The sequence below is a fragment of the Calliphora vicina genome, chromosome 5 (assembly GCF_958450345.1).
Source record: "Calliphora vicina chromosome 5, idCalVici1.1, whole genome shotgun sequence".
Classification (NCBI taxonomy): domain Eukaryota; kingdom Metazoa; phylum Arthropoda; class Insecta; order Diptera; family Calliphoridae; genus Calliphora; species Calliphora vicina.
The window spans coordinates 67,340,874-67,360,436 of record NC_088784.1 but is presented as its reverse complement, the minus strand read 5'-3'; the positions used below and the strand labels follow the sequence as shown (position 1 = coordinate 67,360,436).

General features: G+C 30.9%; 2 protein-coding genes across 3 annotated transcripts; one reads left to right on the top strand and one right to left on the bottom strand.

The window, feature by feature from the left end:
- Window positions 1-14: 14 nt before the first annotated feature.
- LOC135961443 (proteasome assembly chaperone 2) lies at window positions 15-970 on the top strand. The gene has a single exon (XM_065512944.1). It carries the CDS (start codon window positions 88-90, stop codon window positions 817-819), a length of 732 nt encoding a protein of 243 aa, XP_065369016.1. The 5' UTR covers window positions 15-87; the 3' UTR covers window positions 820-970.
- A 6,141-nt stretch (window positions 971-7,111) lies between these two features.
- MFS12 (Major Facilitator Superfamily Transporter 12) lies at window positions 7,112-16,889 on the bottom strand. Of its 2 annotated transcripts, none has more exons than XM_065513101.1 (3): window positions 16,761-16,889; window positions 8,241-8,908; window positions 7,112-8,122 (listed from the first exon to the last, which is right to left on the bottom strand). In XM_065513101.1, exons 1-3 carry the CDS (start codon window positions 16,825-16,827, stop codon window positions 7,385-7,387), a joined length of 1,473 nt encoding a protein of 490 aa, XP_065369173.1. In that variant the 5' UTR covers window positions 16,828-16,889; the 3' UTR covers window positions 7,112-7,384. The 2 variants fall into 2 exon arrangements, with proteins under 2 accessions (XP_065369173.1, XP_065369172.1); XM_065513100.1 differs by lacking the exon at window positions 16,761-16,889 and adding an exon at window positions 8,993-9,280.
- Between the last annotated feature and the right edge of the window lie 2,674 nt (window positions 16,890-19,563).

Here is a 19,563-nt window from a genome sequence, read left to right as displayed (position 1 = left end):
CCACTTTTTGTTTATAAAAAAAACATTGTCATTCTTGCTGAAGATTCAACTTTAATAACAAAAAATAATTAAATATAACGACTTTCGATGCTGCAGTTAAAAGAAAATAAAACTACCAATGACTTCGATGGATACACAGTTATTATTCCCAGCATTTGCGTGGGAAACGCCGCTCAATTGGCCTGTGATTTGTTAATATCTTCGAAAAATCTTAAGCGGGTCGGTTCTATACATCATCCAGCTTTGATTCCTGTATACGGTCCATCAGCATATCAACATGAACCACAAGAGAAAGTAGCAGCTTGTGAACTTTATGAAAGCAGCGACGATAAGTTGTTAGTTTTTCAATTCCGTTCACCCTTCATCTCTCGACACATTACTGACTTTCACAATGAGTTGGCCAAAATTGTGGAAAAGGCAGGCAGAGTTGTGATACTTAGCGGTAGCTTTGGTTTTGAGAAACGCACAATTGAGGCTTGCCCCTATGAGTACAAGGCAAGCGAAAATTTCAAGGAAACCCATCAGGAACAATTAAATTTGGTGAAATGGAAAGAATTTCAGGGAGAAACGATATTTGGTGGTGGTAATGCGATGCAGTTGTTGCGTGTTTTGGATGAGAAGAAAATTCCCGTTATGCTGCTATTCCGCTACTTGCTGGAAGGTGACAATTCAACCGATGCTACATTAATCATCAGGGAACTGAGTGAACTTTGTGATGGATTTTTAGGTTTTAAGACTGATAAGGGAGGCATTAAATTGACTGTGCCCATTTCATGGAAACTATTATTTGGCAATGATATACCAGAACTTATATTTTAAGAAATTTTTTTATAACATTAATGGTTTTGGTTTCTCAATGTAAAATATCTATTTGTTATGCGTGATTTATCGTATACAAAGCGAATAAATGGCTGGAAGTATGGTAAATTGTAACAATTTCAATAAACATATATTTGTATTCATCCTGTAAGTCTTCAAAATATTTCATTACTTTAAGATAGATGTAATTTCAAAAGGATTTTAAAACTCAGACAACAATAATGGGACTTTATTTAGTACTTTTGGCAATATGTAAATCTCTTAATTGCCATAATTGAGGATCCTAGCAAAACCAATATTCATTTGAGAAAAATTAATATTGGAATAAAATGTTTGATTTATAATGATTTCATTTGAAATTATTACGACCCTAATTCGATAATAAACGACGATGTTGGAAATTGGGAAATATTTAGATTTTTTATAGTTTTGGGCCAAAAAATACAACTAAGAGTTTCTAAAATTGCCACTTAGATCACATGGGTCTTGAACCAGAAGAGGCCTTCTTCACCCAGCTATCTTCCTGTATATCCTGAATAAATGCAGTCTTATGGACTGTCTCAGGCTACATGCATATAACCTCGCTGCTCCAATGTTAATATTGTCATACTTATAAACAATGCTAATAACTGCATGTTATCAACATTGTTGATAAGTAAACGTTTCTACTGATGGAAATGCTTATAAACATGGTAAATGTCATTAAATTAAAATTGATAATGAAATTTGTAACAATATTCAGAGCACAACTGTATGTTTTATTCAAAATGTATTCAAAGGTTATATGGAAGCTATACGTGACCTTGTACCGATTTCTTAAAAAACTATATTTTTTCTTCACCATACCAAAATCTAATAGTTAAGTAATTTCTATTTGTCCACGACAACTCCCTCTAATTGTGTCCATTGCTTATATGAGAACAAAGCACTGTGCGACACCAACTTATATAAATTCGTCTTGCAATTTAACGTTGCAACAAGTTGTTAACTTTTATAAGCTACATGTTGTTACAAAATTCCACTTGAATCAACATTCATCATGTTTATAAACATTTCCATCAGTAGAAGTTTCTACTTATCAACAATGTTGATAACACGCAGTAATTAACATTGTTTGTAACTATGGAAACTTTAAATGTTAAAGCTGCTAACATTAACATTGAAGCTGCTAGAACCCTAGACATACATTTTTATATGTTCCAATTTTGGATGCGTGTAACTTTTTATAGGGACGAGATAACTGTAAGCTAATTGTTGTTATTTTATTCGCAATTTTATCACAATTACATCTGATATTTAAAAAAATATCTAAACAACAAAAAAATCGAGCAAAATAAATAAACCTAAATGTATGTTTTTTGTAGATCTTCAAGGACAATTGATATTTTAAATTTCAGCTCATTCGGATCATAAATGGATTCTTGGCGATTTTTTTTTTAAATTTGAGACCCAAGGTGGCGTGTAATTTTGCTAATTAAGCGTAAAGAGCTTTATTTACAACTTTGATATCTTTGGTGTCCCATACTGAAATTTTTCGGCAAACATTTTTGTGGAATATTTTAATCCTTAAATGTCCTTTTTGAAAGAGAGGAGTTAGAGGGTTAAGATCTTCCACAAAAATGGTCCCCATAAAATTCCACAATATAGCTCTGACAATAAGAATTCTCTGAGATACTAGTAGTGTTCGCGTACTTGATAATTTGTAATAATTTGTACAAATTATCACTGGAAGTTACGGGATTGCGTTCATTTACTTTTAAAAACTTGTAACGAGGGAGCAAGAGAGTATTAAAAGTGACAATTCATAGATAGAGAACATGATATTTTTTACTGGACATTTTTTGTCCAGTAACCTGATACGATCGATGTTATTACTTTCTAATTTTTTCCACACCCTGGAGTGTAGTGCCAAAAAGTTGAGATAACTCACATATTTTTTGTCTAAAGATAATACATAACTTTCGTCATAATGCTTATTAAATGGTGCACACAATCTTGATGATGATAAAGTCTATTTATTAATTTATATTGTAATCTATGTACTATATTTAATTAAAGCAGAAAGAAAATGCACACTGACGATAAAGAGTTGGTCACTTCAAGAATGCTCGTACATACATATGTATGTTTGTTCTTTCATATCATTTACAATTTCGATTATGTCTTTCGTCTCGGTATTAAAATTAGTAGCATTGGAAAATTTTTACTTTCATTATAGGCTTCAGTGAAATACAGTCTTTGATAAGAAATGCTTCACACAATTCCATTAAGAAAAATCAAATAACAGACTGTGCCGAATCTTGTATACCCTTCTTATCGTAGTATACTTACAAATAATTTTTTTATAAATTAAATTTATCTAGAAATTTTAAATTTTTAATCTTAAATGGTAACTTTTGTCTTACTTGAACTTTACATTTTTCCAATTGGACTCAGTTTAGTTTAAAGAGTTGTTGGTACATATCTATATACATATGTAATATTTTATTGTTTTTTTTTTCGGGACATAATAATATAGCAAGTTCTTTATCATCGAACTGTTGCTTTTACTCTATCTCTCGAGTAATATGTTTTTAAAAGTTAATGAAGACAATCCAGCAAATTCTAGTAATAATTTGAACAAAATAATTTCTTAAAAATTCTGCAGGCATGTCTAGACACGAAAGAAGTTAAATACATTTAAATATTATTTATTAAGATGGTACATTTATTTAAAATTATTTATTATGAAAGAAAATGCTGTTATCTTAACATTTAAAAAATCAATCTATATTTAAAACTGGGAAGAAAGTATAGCCGGGCAAATACGACCACATAATATCGTACACCAGTTGCGATATGTAGTGACAATTGACAATACAATGGAAACTTTTCCGAATATTTAATTAAAAGGTCAAAATAAAAAAAAAAAATTTAATTGTTTAAGTATTTAATTAATTAAATTATTTATATATAGTGTTTAATAGGAAATAGTTATTTTAAACTAGTTTATATTTAAAACTAGTTGTAATATAATGAATGAAACAAAAATGTCCTTATTTCGAATAAAAAACAATGATGGAAGAACTAATTAATAAATTTAACCACTGTTAAGAAGCTTAAACTAATTCCGAGGGTGACAATTTGAAGTAAAAATTATTGACTAGAGAACTGGTCCCAGAATCGTTCCATAGAAGGGCTACTGGGTTCATAATGATTCCATAGAACCTTTTCCGAAGGTGACAATTTTAAATTTTCATTTCCACAGAAAAACCATGACAGAACTAGCAAGGTACAATTATTAGAAAGTGTATTCTCTATTATACATTCCCTATAACGTCAAACAAATGAAAATGAAAAAATATAAAAAAGAAATGTCTAAAAAAAATAATTGAATTTAAATTGTTGTTACAAACAAATTCAATTTCAAACTTCAATTGAAGAAAAACTACCGCCAATCACGTCTTCGGGAAAGGACATCTAGAGAAGCGGAAACAGCGAATCACGTATAGAGGAAAATCGCGAAACGGCATCTACGTCTAGAGTAGCAGAAACGGAAAGAGACCGCATCGTCATTGAGAGCTGCAGAGACACCCCAACAGAATATCAAAAGACGCCAATCGCTCCCTAATGGCTTGATGAAGAGAAATAATCGATTTAAAGTTGGCGGCACTTCATTACAATAAGGAGATGACTACAGGAATCACAAGGACGTACTGATTGGCGCAATTATCCAACTTTGCTTTCATTGCCGCGTTCTCTATGGAATCCCCGGGAATGTGCTGTTCGAAAGGTAAAGTTGTTTTGCCATTTCCTTCAATATAACTGAAAATACAACCCATGCTTTCAAATGACGTCCTTCGGGGCAACTAATATCTTAAACAACGTCCGCTTCATGTTCACCTTTAAAGTTCAAGGTCAAATGTACCACAGAATTGGATCATTACTCCCGCTTTCCAATGATGATGCGAAGTTCTTTCAAATGTATTTCACTGGAAATGAAGCTACAGAAGCCGAACACCGTTGCGCAATCAGTAATGAAGTCAAGCGGGAAATTGTTTCGAGTCTTCAAGCAATATTATGAGAAACAAGTAAAAGAGCTATATTCGGCTGTGCCGAATCTTTTACAAATTTTAAATATTTTTAGGTAAACAAAATTTATTTTTTTTCCAAAGTAGTTTTTTTTAATTTTTTGTTAAAAAATGTTTTTTTGAATTATTTTTTTTGGTGAAAAAAAAAAATTCGGGTTAAAATTTTTTTCTTCCGATTTTGACCCATTGTAGGTCCAACTTTGGTCTTATATACGTCGTTGCAAAGGTCTTTGAAATATCTATCATTAGATATCCATGTTGTCTATATTAATGGCTTAGTAATCCAGATATAGGTCAAAAATAGGTAAAAAATCGAGTTTGACCTGGTTTTTTTCTCATATCTCTGCCATTTGTGTACCGATTTTGCTGATTTTAAATAGCAAACTTCTCGAAAGCATGTCTGACAGAATTATTGAAGATTTGGATCCCGAAGATATCTGGGGTCTTCAGAAAATTGATTTCAGCAGACAGACGGACATGGCTTAATCGACTACGCTATCTATAAGGATCCAGAATATATATACTTTATAGGGTCGGAAATTAAAAATGTAGAAATTACAAACGGAATGACAAACCTATATAACTAACTCGGAGAGTTCTCTACCGATCTTGTTGAAAAATTGTATCTGAATTAGTATCAAATATAACTAACATTGGTGGAAATTTCATCCCGAAGAAGGAAGACATCGATTTCAAAAGTTGGTTCACTTGAATTTTATCTTGATTACCAAGTTTATAAGAGATTTATGCGGATTTAAGTGATTTTCGGAATTATATGAGTACAATGGTCTATGGACCAATTGGATTTGCCTTCCTTGGTATAAAATTTACCACGGACATGATGACAAATCGGGCCTGATATATAAGGTACTCTGTGCTGTTTTAAGAAAGGTAAAAGCCGTTTTTGTATCGTACCTGATGTTACATAACTGTAAATGGCTTGCCACACAAGAAACTTCTTGGGGATTTTAATTTGTTTTTTAGTCCGGTATTGTTCTTGGACATTAATTACCTCGTCCATCAGCCACATAAAAATCACACAACAGGTGTATTTTTTGTATAAAATTTTCGTTTTTGGCTTCTAAGTTCTATACCGCATTGCGATTTGGAACTTTCTGAACTTTATACGACTTCAGCCCAGCATTAGCTTTGACTCTGCGCACAAAAGAAGTGTTCTTTACAAGCTGTTTTTCTGATAGAAGTGTTCGGTGCTCTTTGAAAGAGTTATTCGACTTCTTTTGGCTTACCAATAACTGTTAGACCTTTTTTGCTTCCTGATTCAGTTCAAGTCTATCTTATACTGTTTAATGGCTTTTGAAACAGTGTTACAATGAACCTTTACATCTTTTGCTATTTTTTTTAAAATCCATATTGGATTTTTTTGAAAAGTTTTAATTATTTGATCACGTATTTTTTTTCGGTGATCATTTTGAACGAAATAACAGTTATAAATTAAAGATTTAGAAAAGATAATAAGTGTGTTCGTGTACTTTCCAGTAACTTTAATTTAGAGCGTAAAAATAAATTTACTCTCAATCTAAAAAAATATCCAAAAAGTACGCTAACAACAATTTGTAAAAATAGGTTGTATTTTATTATAAATCAATTTAAAACGTTTGTTTTGTGTTATTTTTTGCAGGACTTGTAAATTGTGTTAATTTTAAACTTTTTTGTTTTGTATACATTTGCAACAATATTTTGTAAACATACTTTGTTCTCTATCTACGAACTGTCACTTTTAACACTCTCTTACTGTCTCGTTACAAATTTTTAAAGTAAACGAACGGAATTCCGTAACTTCCAGTGATAATTAGTACAAATTATTACAAATTATGAAGTACGCAAACACAACTAATATCTGACATATTTTTAAAAGCTAACGTGATTAAAAAAGTAATAATTTGTTGGACCAAGGATAAGTTTTGGCTGACTCACTCTTTATATACCCTCACTCTAAGAATTTTACAGAAATTCTGATATGTACAAAATAATGCATACTTATCTATCACTCATGTTGAATGGTATAATCCAAATAAATGATCAAATCAAACAGATAAGATTCACACGATTCCGGTGTGAAATAACAGAAATTACGAAACGTTTAAATATGTGTATGATAAATAAAAAAAATGTTTATACAGATTATTTTTTAATTGTTTACTTTGTTTTCGCACTTACAGACTATCAGTACTTAATATTAATAATATACAAAACTTAAAATATTACCTAACAAGAATAGTATTTATATTGATATTTAGCTAAGTAAATTAAAAAAAAACACCATAGAAAATAATATATTTTCAAGTGGAGTAAAAAAATAGTGTGCACATGATTGGAAATGCATGTAATATGTTTCTTGATTCGTATTACAGAGAGGCTGGAAAAGTGTTTTTATAGATTGAAAACAAATCTCGTTAAATTCTATATACTTATCGATTATATCACTATATCATTCACAAGACCATTAGTATTGCAGTTGACATTTAGCATTGGCATTAATTTTTCTTTTCGCTGCGATTGTACAAAGGTCCAGCAGTTATAGCCGCTTGGGCCGCATTGTTGGGCAATGTTGTGGTCGAATTCGATACAACTTGATCGTTCCATGGTTGTACAGTACCCTTGCCAAACACCACAAATAGTAAATTGCAAACCAAATAAACACCAGCCGTTATAAAGAACACAATGCGCCATTCATCAGGATCCTCTTCGTTGCTAACAATAGCACCTACCACTAATGGGGCACAGATCGAACACAAATTCGATATGCAATTGGTAATGCCCATCATGGGTCCAGCGAAATTGGGTGATAAATCCATGTGATTGACTAAATAACCACAGAAAGAGCCGGCATTGAAACCCACACCAATGGTTAGCAGAACAATGGCTAATGTTTTCTCATCTTCTGTCATATAACCCAAAGCAATTAGACAAGCCATTGGCACCCATTGGCCAATCGAATTGAAAAGTTTTCTTGAGACTGTCACCGAAATGATTTTACGATTGATAAGCATATCGGATATGGGACTGACAGTCAAGCACAACAGCCACATTACGAAGTAGGGCAGGGCGGAGAGCAGGGCATTGGATTTAACGTCCAGATGTAGAACGCTACTCATGTAGGTGGGCATTTCGGTTAGCAGAGTGTAGAAGCCCCAGGTGAAACCACAGTGGGCAGCAATCAAGCCATAGAAAGGCAAAGAAGTGAAAATAGATTTCCAAGGTACTGCCATTTTCTGAAAGTAAATAAACATAAATATTTTGTTTTATTCGAAGGCTTAAATCCTCATTATTACTTTGTTTAATATTTTTAAATACATATTTATGCATAACTGCAACCATTTTTCAACTTACCCCACTTTCTTGATCACTACCAGTCAGAGCCTCTATGTATTCACGTTCCTCTTTGGAAATAATTTTCGAGTCTCTTGGCGTATCAGCACCAAAAATCAAAAATATTGCGGACCACAATAAGCCAATACCTCCAGTGATATAGAATATACCAGGCCAGCCCATGCTCGAATCAAAAATGCTACCACTAACCGCCAACAAAAGAGCAGTACCAAACTGAGCGCCCGAGTAAACAGAAGTGGCTAGGAAACCTCTTTCCGGAAATGGTGCCCATTTGGCCAGCAGTGTATGTATGCAGGGATATACAACACCCTGTGTAAAACCCACCAGGACTCTTAGAGCACAAATCAATTCCCAGTCAGCATTATTAGCAGCCAATGGATGGAAAATGGTGATAAGTGAGGCTATGGCTGTAGCGACGCCCAACACTATTTTGCCACCAAAACGTTTCGCCAACATACTGGCGGGCATTTGAGCGGCAACATATCCCCAAAAGAAACTGCTGAGTATTAAACTTTTTGTCCCTGAGTCCCAATCGTGGTAGGTATCTCCAGATGAGGCCTGTGACATGGGCACTATGGCGGCTGATATATTAACGCGCAGAAAATAACCAATACACATGCCAAAGAATAATAATATGGCTTGCACATGACGTACTCCAAATGTATTTGCTGTAATGATTTAAAATAAATATTTATGTATTTAATTATTTTATATTACCATGAATTATAGAATAATATCCTTAAATTGTTTACAATATAATTGAGAATCCTGTTTGTCTTGTGACTCCGACACCACCACTTTATACGAGTGATTTCTATATAAAAGTGGCGTTCTTTCGGTGATTAAATATGCAATATAATTAACCATTTGTACGAGTGATCTTTTTTATAATTAAACTATATTGTTTTAGTAACAATTAAACTACTTTTTATTTATTACTTATTTGTTTCTATGTACGTTTATATTTAATCACCACATCTATTCTAAAACGGTGAGTTCATCTGAAAACTTTGAGGCGTTCTGAAATTGTTGTCGATTATTTGCACAAGTTTTATTTGTAAAGTATTCAAGGTTCTTGCAAGCAGACTGCATGTTAATGTATTTCATACACCCTACACTGGGTAGCATAATAACGAGCGTAATTTCAGCGAATAGTTATCTGTCAATGCAAAGTTGCTTATGCTCTAAAACTATTTAGTAATTTAAACCTGTAAATATTAATTTTAAATTAAGAGCAATTTACCTCTGAGGTAAAGATATCTACTAGGTATTTTTTCAGGAATATACTGTCCTCCTCTGATTTAAAGATATCTACTAGGTACTTTTTATAAGGTTCCCAGGACTATACTGTCCTCGTCTGGATTGAATTCCTTCTAACTTTGAAATATGCTGGGTTTTATTAGTGTTCTGTATAACTTGCACTCGCCCGTATCCAAGTATTTAAAGCTCTGATGTATATCAATCATCGGCTTTTTTGTGATCCCAATTTTATGTGAAATCCAAGTGTCTAATATTAATGTCTATCCAAATGTCCCTTGAAATATGTATGATATGTATTTGGATATTTAAAGCCAATTTACACTCAGAAATATATTTTTTATTAGAAGCGATACGAACAAAATACTGAAACCGAAAAATTTTTAAATACTGATTTTTGCTTACATATATCTCGGCCATTTGCCATTGAATGCGATACGAACGATTTGAATGATTAATTCAACACAAGCTGACTTGAGTATTAGTCGTTTTTCAACACGGACATCGCATTATCATTTATCAATAAGAATCCAGAATAAATAAATTTTATAGAGTCGAAAATTACTATTGTAGAAATGCAATGGAAACTATATTTTGTAATTTCAGTTTTCAATAAGTAAGAGAGCTATATGCCGAATCTTATATACCCTTCTCCAAATTATACTTCAAAATACAAATTTTAAATATTTTTAGGTAAAAAAAATTTATTTTTTTCCAGTTTTTTTGGAAAAATTTTTTTTTAACATTTTTTTTTTAAATTTAAAAAAAAATATTTTTTTTTGCCGATTTTGACCCATTGTAGGTGCAACTTACTATGTTCTTATATACGTCGTTGCAAAGGTCTTTGAAATATATATCATTAAATCCATATTGTCTATATTAATGACTTAGTAATCCAGATATAGGACAAAAATCGAGGTTCATATCTCAGCCATTTGTGGACCGATTTTGCTGATTTTAAATAGGAAACTTCTCGAAAGCATGTCTGACAGTATTATTGAAGATTTGGATCCCAAAGATATCTGGGATCTTCAGAAACTTGATTTCAACAGACAGACAGGCTGACATGGCTTAATCCACTCCGCTATCTATAAGGATCCAGAATATATATACTTTATAGGGTCGGAAAATTATATTGTGGAAATTACAAACGGAATGACAAACTTATATAAATATGAATTCATATTTCTAAGATAAATTCAAGTTTATCAGGTTTTGTTTTATGCTTTTTAAGTACTAAAGTTTAAAAAATACATTTATAAAATGTGGTTATACTTCTTGGCAAACAATGAAAACTTTTAAATTTCTGCATATTTTTAATGTAAATTCAAATTTAATAGGTAGGTTTTCTATTAAAATTTAGATAATTTCAGTGATTTTATGCTCTTAAGTTTAACAAAAATACATTTATAGAATGTGGTTATATTTGTTAGCATTGAAAAAACAATGGAAACTTTTAAATTCCTACAAGAAAGAAAACTAAAACAAAAAGAATATGTAACAAAAGTATCATACTTCTTTATCCTACAATAAGATTTTCGAAAATGAAAAAAAAAACTACATAATAAACAATTCCCATGATATATAAACATTCAATTAATAAATCAGCAGTTTCAAAATGTATAAACAAATTCCGTGAGACTCAACATTTGCGAGGAAGAGCTCGTAAAACTACTCGAAGACAGGAAAATTTAATAGCAAGAGAATTTAAGTAATTTCCTAAAATTAATCCCCGGGAGCTTACTATAATCTGAAATTGGAAATTAATTCTCGAACTCTTAGCCGCAAGGCTAATGAGGTTGGTCTTGGTTGCTATCGCCCTCTTATTTCTAAAAAAAACCTGTACAATTTGCCAAAGAAAATTTGAACTGATAAAGACAGAAGTGGAATGCTGTTCTAATTTTGAATGAATTGAAATACAATTTAAGACACAGTGATGGGAAAACATATGTAAGTCGTCAGAAAGGAAAGAGTGCACAAGTACAATAATAAAACAGTCAATTTTGGCGGTGCCAATATTATGGTGTGCGATTATTTTTCAAGGCATAAAAGATATTATGACCGAAATCGGATACAGAATCATTTTAAACGACATTTTGTATCCATAGGCTGAGGAAAATATGCTCCTAGTTTGAAGATTCCAGTACGGCATTGGCCCCAAACACATTGTAAATATGTGTACCTCATTGGACTGTAACCACTCTCCAGATCTCGATCCCATAGAAAGCGCTTGGGAAATTTTAGATTGCAAAATACGGACTCAAAATAATTCCGCGAAGGAAGTTTTTTCAGATGCGGTTACATGAGAATGACAAAATATTTCAACGATTTAGTATATAATTGGTTCAATACAAGGTCACTGTGAAACAATAATAAAATCAAGGATTATCCAACAATATACTCAGGCCAGACAATTTTTGTAAAAATTAAACCAAAGTTTTCATTGTTTTCTCAATATCATAACAATAAATACTATTTAATTTGTTTTCTATTTTCTGATTTCATTTATAATAAGAATTAAATAATACATTTAATTTATATTTCTTCTTATTATTGTTAAAATATAACATGTTTCTTGGTTTGACAGTATTAAAAGAACCTATTATATAGCAGATATTTAGATTTTATGACTCTAATTCAAAAATTCTAAGTTTAAGTTACGTTTGACTGAATAATATATTTAATTTACATCCTAAAAAATATTTAAAATACTTTTGATATGAAGATTGTAGATAAAATTATGTTTAATCTAATAATGTTGTTTTTGGATTTTTTATTTACTTGTTTAAGCGGGCAATATTGAAAACATTTTATTTGTATAGATTTTTTATTTTAATTAGAGTTTTAGGAATTTATTCCAATTCGAATTCCACACACTGCCAATTTTCTTCTTGTTATTCATAAACTCATTAAGGTTATTAATTTTTTAAAAAAAATGGAAAATTACACTCTGATTTTTTTACACTTTTACAGAACATAAACTTGAACAATATTCCACAAAAAAACACAACTTTTTTCTCTTGTTTTTGTTTTTTAAAAGTGTAAAAAAATCAGAGTGTAATTTTCCATTGTTTTGATAACAAAATGTGAAATTTTATGGCGTTGTGAATTTAAATACTACAACGTTTAAACTAGATCCGAAATTAAAAGCACACTCTGTATTATAATACAAAGTTTGATTTTTTTTAAGTTTAGATCGTTGTCTTTAATTTTCGAATAATTGGATAATTAGCTTAGAAGATACATGCATTACAATATTTTTTTCGTGCTCGTTACTTTGTATTAGTTCCGCATTTTGGTGTGTTTTTAACATTGACTTTATGTAAATTAAGTTTGACAAACTAAGTATTCACAACATTTAGAAGATAACGGTATTTTAAATTTAATTAAAACCGAAATGGGTAAACTTTGGATTCATGGCCGAGGTCTGTAACGGTATTTTGGCGATAACAATATTTGGATGGTTTTGCCAAAGTTATGAAATAGAACCACATTTTATAAATGTTTTTTTTGTTTAACTTTAAAACGATGAAAAACCGAAAAAAGTACATGAAAAAATAATTAAAACTTTTCAAAAAAAAATTCAATATAGACTTTAAAAAAAATAGCAAAAGATCTGAAGGTTTGTCGTCACACTGTTTCAAAAGCTATTAAACAGTATAAGGAAAACTTGCACATTGAACGGAAATCTGAATAAGGAAGAAAAAAAGGTCTAACTGATATTGGTAAGGCAAAAAAGTCTAACAACTCTTTCGAAAACCACCGAACACTTCTATCAGATAAGCAGCTAGTAAAGTTAAATGATCTGATTCTTTTGTGCGCAGAGCCAAAGCCAATGCACACTGGGGGATCCGAAAAAAAGTGGAAATAAATCTGTAACTTCTAAACGAATTGCCCGATTTTAATAAAATTTCCCTTGGCTATAGAGGAGGTGTTGATAAGTTTAAGTTTTGAATTTGGGCTTATAACACCAAGGGGGGGGGGGGGTGCGAGTCACAATGCCCAAAAGTGGGGCACCTCGGGTATATCAAAAATTAAAAATGATGCCAAATTTTCTACTATCTTGAATCTACTAGTTGATATATATATAATATGTATATCTAATATGTTCAGAACACTTCTATCAGAAAAGCAGCTCGTAAATTTAAATGATCTAATTATTTTGTACGCAGACCCAAAGCTCATACCTGGTTGAAGTCGTATAAAGTTCAGAAAGTACCAGATCGCAATGCGGTAAAGAATTCAAAAGCAAAAGAACGAGCGAAAAAATTGAGGTAAAATTTTATAAAGAAAATACACCTGTTGTGTGATCGATGATGAAACTTATGTACCGGCTGTCTGTATGTAAGTAACCATGTCCGTTCATGTCGTGTTAATCAAAACCAATACTTAGGGACCTGCTACACGTTCAATATATATTGACCGCGATATTTATCGAACAGCGAATCATTCTAAGTCTTTAGGAATATTTGTTTGCACAATATAAAGCACGATATAATGCATAAATCTGCATAATTACCAGTTTTTTGTCTTGAAATAAATGATCAATATGTATTGGTATTTGAGTGGTTGTTAATAAATCTTTGAAGCCAATTTAAAACTAAAATAATTTGTTTAACCCTCTAACCCGCAAAAAATAACAGTTGTCGAATAACTTTTTTTAGGGTAATTATGTCCCAATAAACTCAATACAGTCATCAGAAACTAATTTTCAAATTAAGTTTAGGAACCAGGTGCAAAAAGGTGAAGAGTGTCTCAGGGCATTGTTGCCGGTTTAGGTGTAAAAAACAATAAGATGAAACATTAATTATGATACGATTTTATTGAAAAACTAATGAAAAATATACAAAGAGTAAGAAAATATGTATTATTTTCTACGATGATACTCATAAAAACAATTTTTGGCATTTGAGAAGCATAAATGAAGATCAAATTTTGAGCAAACACACTGTGTTTGCGACTTTTTGCATAGTTTGCACCATCTTTTTTGCCTAACCAGATTGGAAAGTGATCGATATTGTCATAACGGACGTCATTAACTGGATGTTTTGCTTTTTTCGCCAACTTTTGAAATTCCTGGCTGTGGATCTTCTTGTGGAGTACCAACTGATCATGAGTCAAGGCGGATAATTTAATCCGCCTGCGGTCTCTATCTGCCATTCCAATCATTTTTGTTTTATATAACAAAAAATTAAAAAACTATACAATTAGTGTGTCCAAAAAACCGAAAAATTTAAGAAACCGGTTTATCCGAAAAAGTGTGTTTTTGAAAAAACCGGTTTTTATTATTGACTTTTAAAAAAATCGGTGAACCTGTTTCGGGTTTTGTCTTCAAAAAAATGGTTAACGGTTTATAATAAATTTTTATTTAATATAAAAAAAGGTATACAGTCATTTTGACTTACCTGCACAACCAACTTTGCACGATATTTTGTGCAGGTAAGTTAAAAGTGCAGTTAACATCAGTTAGCTTACCTGCTCATTGATGCTGGTAAGTGCATTTCAGTTTACTGCTCAAAAAAGCAGTTAACGGCAAATAATTTACATGAAGTTTTGTGATGTTTCCCTTTAAAAATAACGACAAATTTGGTATTTTAGCTACTTTTAAAATTATTAAGAAGTTTACAACACAATTTTTTATTCAAAATCGTATTTTTCTTATTTTGTTTTGATTTAATTTTATATTAAGCAGCTAAATGAAATTTTCATGAAAACCAGTTAAAGCTTCCAAAAGTATTATGCACTTATCTTAAATGTGCAGGTATGAACAATGCACATAAATTAACGAATTTGTATGGAGTTTGATAAATAAATATACAAAACACAAGTTTTGTGCACTTATATGCAAAATGCTCTTAAGTGAAAGGCAGGTAAGTCAAAACTACTTTTGACTTTATTTTTGGACGCTGAAATTTCTACTGAAATTTTGCATTTTTGAATTCTTAAGGCTCTATTTTTATGCAATTATTAATTTTCTATAAAATAAATCAATTTTTTTAAAAATGATATCAAAGTTTTTCATAAATATGTTTGAATGAGCTTTAGAAAATATATTTCATTAAAACCCATTAACCGTCTTACAAAAACCGGATTATGAAAAAACCGAAAACTTAAAATAAACCGAAACCAGTGGAGTTTACAAAGATGAAAAAACCGATTGACCGGTTTTCGGTTTTGGATACTCTATATACAATATAATACGCCGATAAATTTAGCGTCAACCCGCATCAGTGCCCTGAGGCACCCCTTAGTTTTTGCATTCTCAACACACTTTTTGTTAATTGTTTAAATTCATAGATTGAGAGAAGAATATCTTACCTTTTAAAAAAAAATATTTCGAATAGATTGGGCGACTAAAAGTTAGTAAAACTTTGATTTAAAAAAAAAATCACACACAAAATTTCACGTGCTAAAATTGACAGAACAAAAACTAAAAGTCAGAATGCATTTTGACTTCGAAGGAAATGTTAACAAATCTTTCAGATAATTGGTGTTTTGTAATGCGTGCCTTGAGGAACTCTTGCGGGTTAGAGGGTTAAGGTTTAAAATAAGAATAATAAAACAATTATGTTCTCAATTTGTTTTTTTCAATAATCTGGGAGGTTACTCTCAATTTTTAACCTTAGTTACACAGTAAGCTCTCCGAGTTTTGGAAGCAAGAAATGAAGCAGTAAATTTGTAAGGATTTGGTTTAAAATTTTCAAGTCATTTTAATTAAAAATTATTTCTGGAAACTTTTCGATTAATAGAGCTCGAGAGTGGAACAAATAACCGTTAAATTAAAATAAAATACGATATTTCACATTTTTTTGTTTTGTCTTTGTAGAGTATTTAAAATATTTTATAGATGCCCCAACAGTTTTTATTCTTTTATAATTTTTTTTTTGTTCATCTACACAAATTGTGATAATGTATTATTAATCATACTTTTTTTATTACATATTTTGCATTGTTAGCAGCTTAAATTTTGTAATAATAAATATATTTCATTTATATATTTATGTATATTGTACAAATATATAGATAGAATCTTGTATTTGATAACTCGTTATTTCTATTTTAATTTACAATAACATCAGCTGCAACAACAAAATTAGACCTCTCTCAATGAATCGATCTTGAATGAAACCGAAAATAATATAACACAGACACATTTATATATCATATACTCGTTGATTGGAATTTATAGCACATCTTTTTTTTCAAAACCTTTTTTCAATTTTATATACATATATTTTTGTTATTTTTTTTAAAAACACTCACGTCTTTCTAAGTTATCACTACAGCAGTCCAGTGATTTATTGGACTCTATATTTTTGGATTTCGACATATTTTTTTGTTTTCGAAAATTTCTAAACCGATTTTCAAAAAGTTCTGTAAATCATACGTTTATAAGATAGTTAGTTGTAGTTACTTGTTTCTGTTTAGGCCAAATTCTAAAATTTAACTAAATTATTTTTGGTTTTTACCTTGTGTTTTTATTCTATATTCTGTATACCTGTCTGGCTATGAGTGTGTGTGTGTGAATACAGGTTGATTGTATAAAAAAACTGATTAACAAGTGTTTCTGGTGTTGGTGGTGCTTTAGGTTTTTGAAGTACATACTTACAATTCATACCTTTAACTGGTGGCGCTGCTATCTTTAATTTTATAATACGACGTATACAACTGTTAAATCGTTTTCATTAATTTATTTTCTAATACCCTCCACCAATACTCGAGGGCATATACGTTAAGTTTGTCTAAACGTGTGCAATTCTAAAGAAATTACCCAGACGTACTTGTTGCGTTTGTTGATTGGTTATTCAGTAAATCCATGGTTCTGGATACAAACTGATTTTCCATTGAAGGAATGGGGTACTTAAATACATACATATATGCATTTTTTCCTACTTAACCCATTCCATGCCTGATCTTCGATTCAGTTGTCCGATTTTAACGAAATTGAGAATTGAGCTAAAATAATTGTCAGTTAAACTCAGCTTAACACGCTGTTATATTAAACCTGAAACATATTTTGCCGGGATTTAACCAATGATTGTGTTTCTCACTAATGGATTAATTTTGTAAGCATTGTCATATTTTTCAGTCAAGTCACATGTGCATTCTTCAAAATTTTTCATACAAAGCAACCGCGTACATAACTTTTTTTTGTAAATTTTAACTTTGTAAAAGAAAAAGTAACATTAAAGTATATAAAATGTATATTAAAAATTATATTGATGCTAATAAAGCAAATCAAAACAAAGAGCTGCTGTGCTGAATTGTTTATTTTATTTTTCATCTGTTTGTGCTTTGGCATTTTATACTTAGGTTTAACTCACCAATGATGCTCAGTTAAACCGAGATTATATAGTAAATAAACAATAAGTGAGAAACGCAATTTTTAGTTTAATTTAGGTTTAAATGAAGAATGTAGATTATATTTATCCCAGAAACTAGCTCTTAATCAGATCCAAAAGATTAATCTTAATATTTTTAGAGTTTGTTAAACGAAATTTGTAATAAATTTAAATTGGAGTTTTGAAAGTTATTCATCCTTCAATCCTCTCGAAATGTTTTGCCAGCTTCGTGGATTTTACATTAACCGTGGTTCTAAAGATTGAGTCAGAAAAAACTTATACACACTATTCCACCCAAAACTTATCCTTGGCCCAACAAATTATTATTTTTTTTAAACATGTTATGTTATGTCATGTTATGTCATTAATTTTCTATGTTATTTCAGTGCCAAAATGGTCAGCGAAAAAAAAATACGTGAAAAAATAATTAAAACTTTTCAAAAAAATCCAATGGACTTTCAAAAAAATAGCTAAAGATCTGAGAGTTCATCGTCACACTGTTTCCAAAGCCATTAAGCAGTATAAGGACGACTTGAACATTAAAATAAAACCTGGATCAGGAAGAAAAAAAAGGTTTAGCAGATATTAGTAAGCTAAAAGAAGTCGAAAAGCTCTTCTGAAAAGCACCGAACACTTCTATCAGAAAAGCAACTCGTAAAGTTAAAAGCTCTGATTTTTTTATGCGCAGAGCCAAAGCTAATGCTGAGTTGAAGTCGTATAAAGTTCAGAAAGTTCCAGATCGCAATGCGTTAATGAAATTAAAAGCAAAAGAAAGAGCGAAAAAATTTATGTCGAATTTTTTAAAGTCAAATTGGCAGACTTTTCACAACATCCAAGTCAAGATTTTTATGTGGCTGATGAACTAGATAACCGGACAAAAAAAAACAAACAAAATTCCCCAAGAAGTTTCTTCTGCGGCAATCCATTTGCAGTTGTGGCAAAAGAAGTCAATCATTTGTGTCATCAGGCACTATAAACACGGAATGTCTACAAACAAAGATTCTACCTTTCATAAAATAGTGGCATGGTGCCAATTCGGCACCATTGAAAAAAGGCCCTTGAGCGGTATTCAAACAATAATGTCAATTTTGTACCACGGGAGGCAAATCCACCCAACTGTCCAGAACTTCGGTCTGTGGAAAAGTATTGGAAAGGCATCCCAGGACATTTCCGACTTTAAGCGTAAGTGGCTACCACTCTTATAACTTCGCATTTTAAAATTTTTACCCATCCTACTCCAGTTTTTTGATAACAGGTCCAACAATTTCCCAATTTTCTAAATTTTCCCATATTGGACTAACACAAATGAATATGTCAAAGAAAGAAATCATTGTTGAAAATTGTGACTGACTCCAAAGTAATATGCATTTGAATTTAAAAATTTCCCTAGTTTTTGGGAAATAAGTACTTTTTATACCCTTCACCATGAGTGGTTTTTGTAAGACCGTTAACCGGTTTTAATGAAATGTATTTTCTAAAACTCATTCCAATATATTTATAAAGAACTTTGATACCATTTTTAAAAATATTGATTTATTTTATAGAAAATTATAGCATTTGACAATATTTCGTAAAAGATATAAAATAATTGCATAAAAATATAGCCTTAAGAATTAAAAAATGCAAAATTTCCGAAGATTTAGTACACAATTCTTAACACATTTCCTATTAGCGTCCACAAATAAAAATAAATTTAAGGAGACCTTTTTCATATTAAATAAAAA

Bases quoted from the DNA above. Each gene is read 5' to 3' on its own strand.
- LOC135961443 (XM_065512944.1), top strand. From the start codon at position 88: ATGCTGCAGTTAAAAGAAAATAAAACTACCAATGACTTCGATGGATAC.
- MFS12 (XM_065513100.1), bottom strand. From the start codon at position 9,107: ATGGTTAATTATATTGCATATTTAATCACCGAAAGAACGCCACTTTTA. The intron at 8,909-8,992 runs GTAAACAATTTA...AAATCATTACAG, and splicing joins ACAGGATTCTCAATTATATT to CAAATACATTTGGAGTACGT. The intron at 8,123-8,240 runs GTAAGTTGAAAA...ATTTACTTTCAG, and splicing joins GTAGTGATCAAGAAAGTGGG to AAAATGGCAGTACCTTGGAA.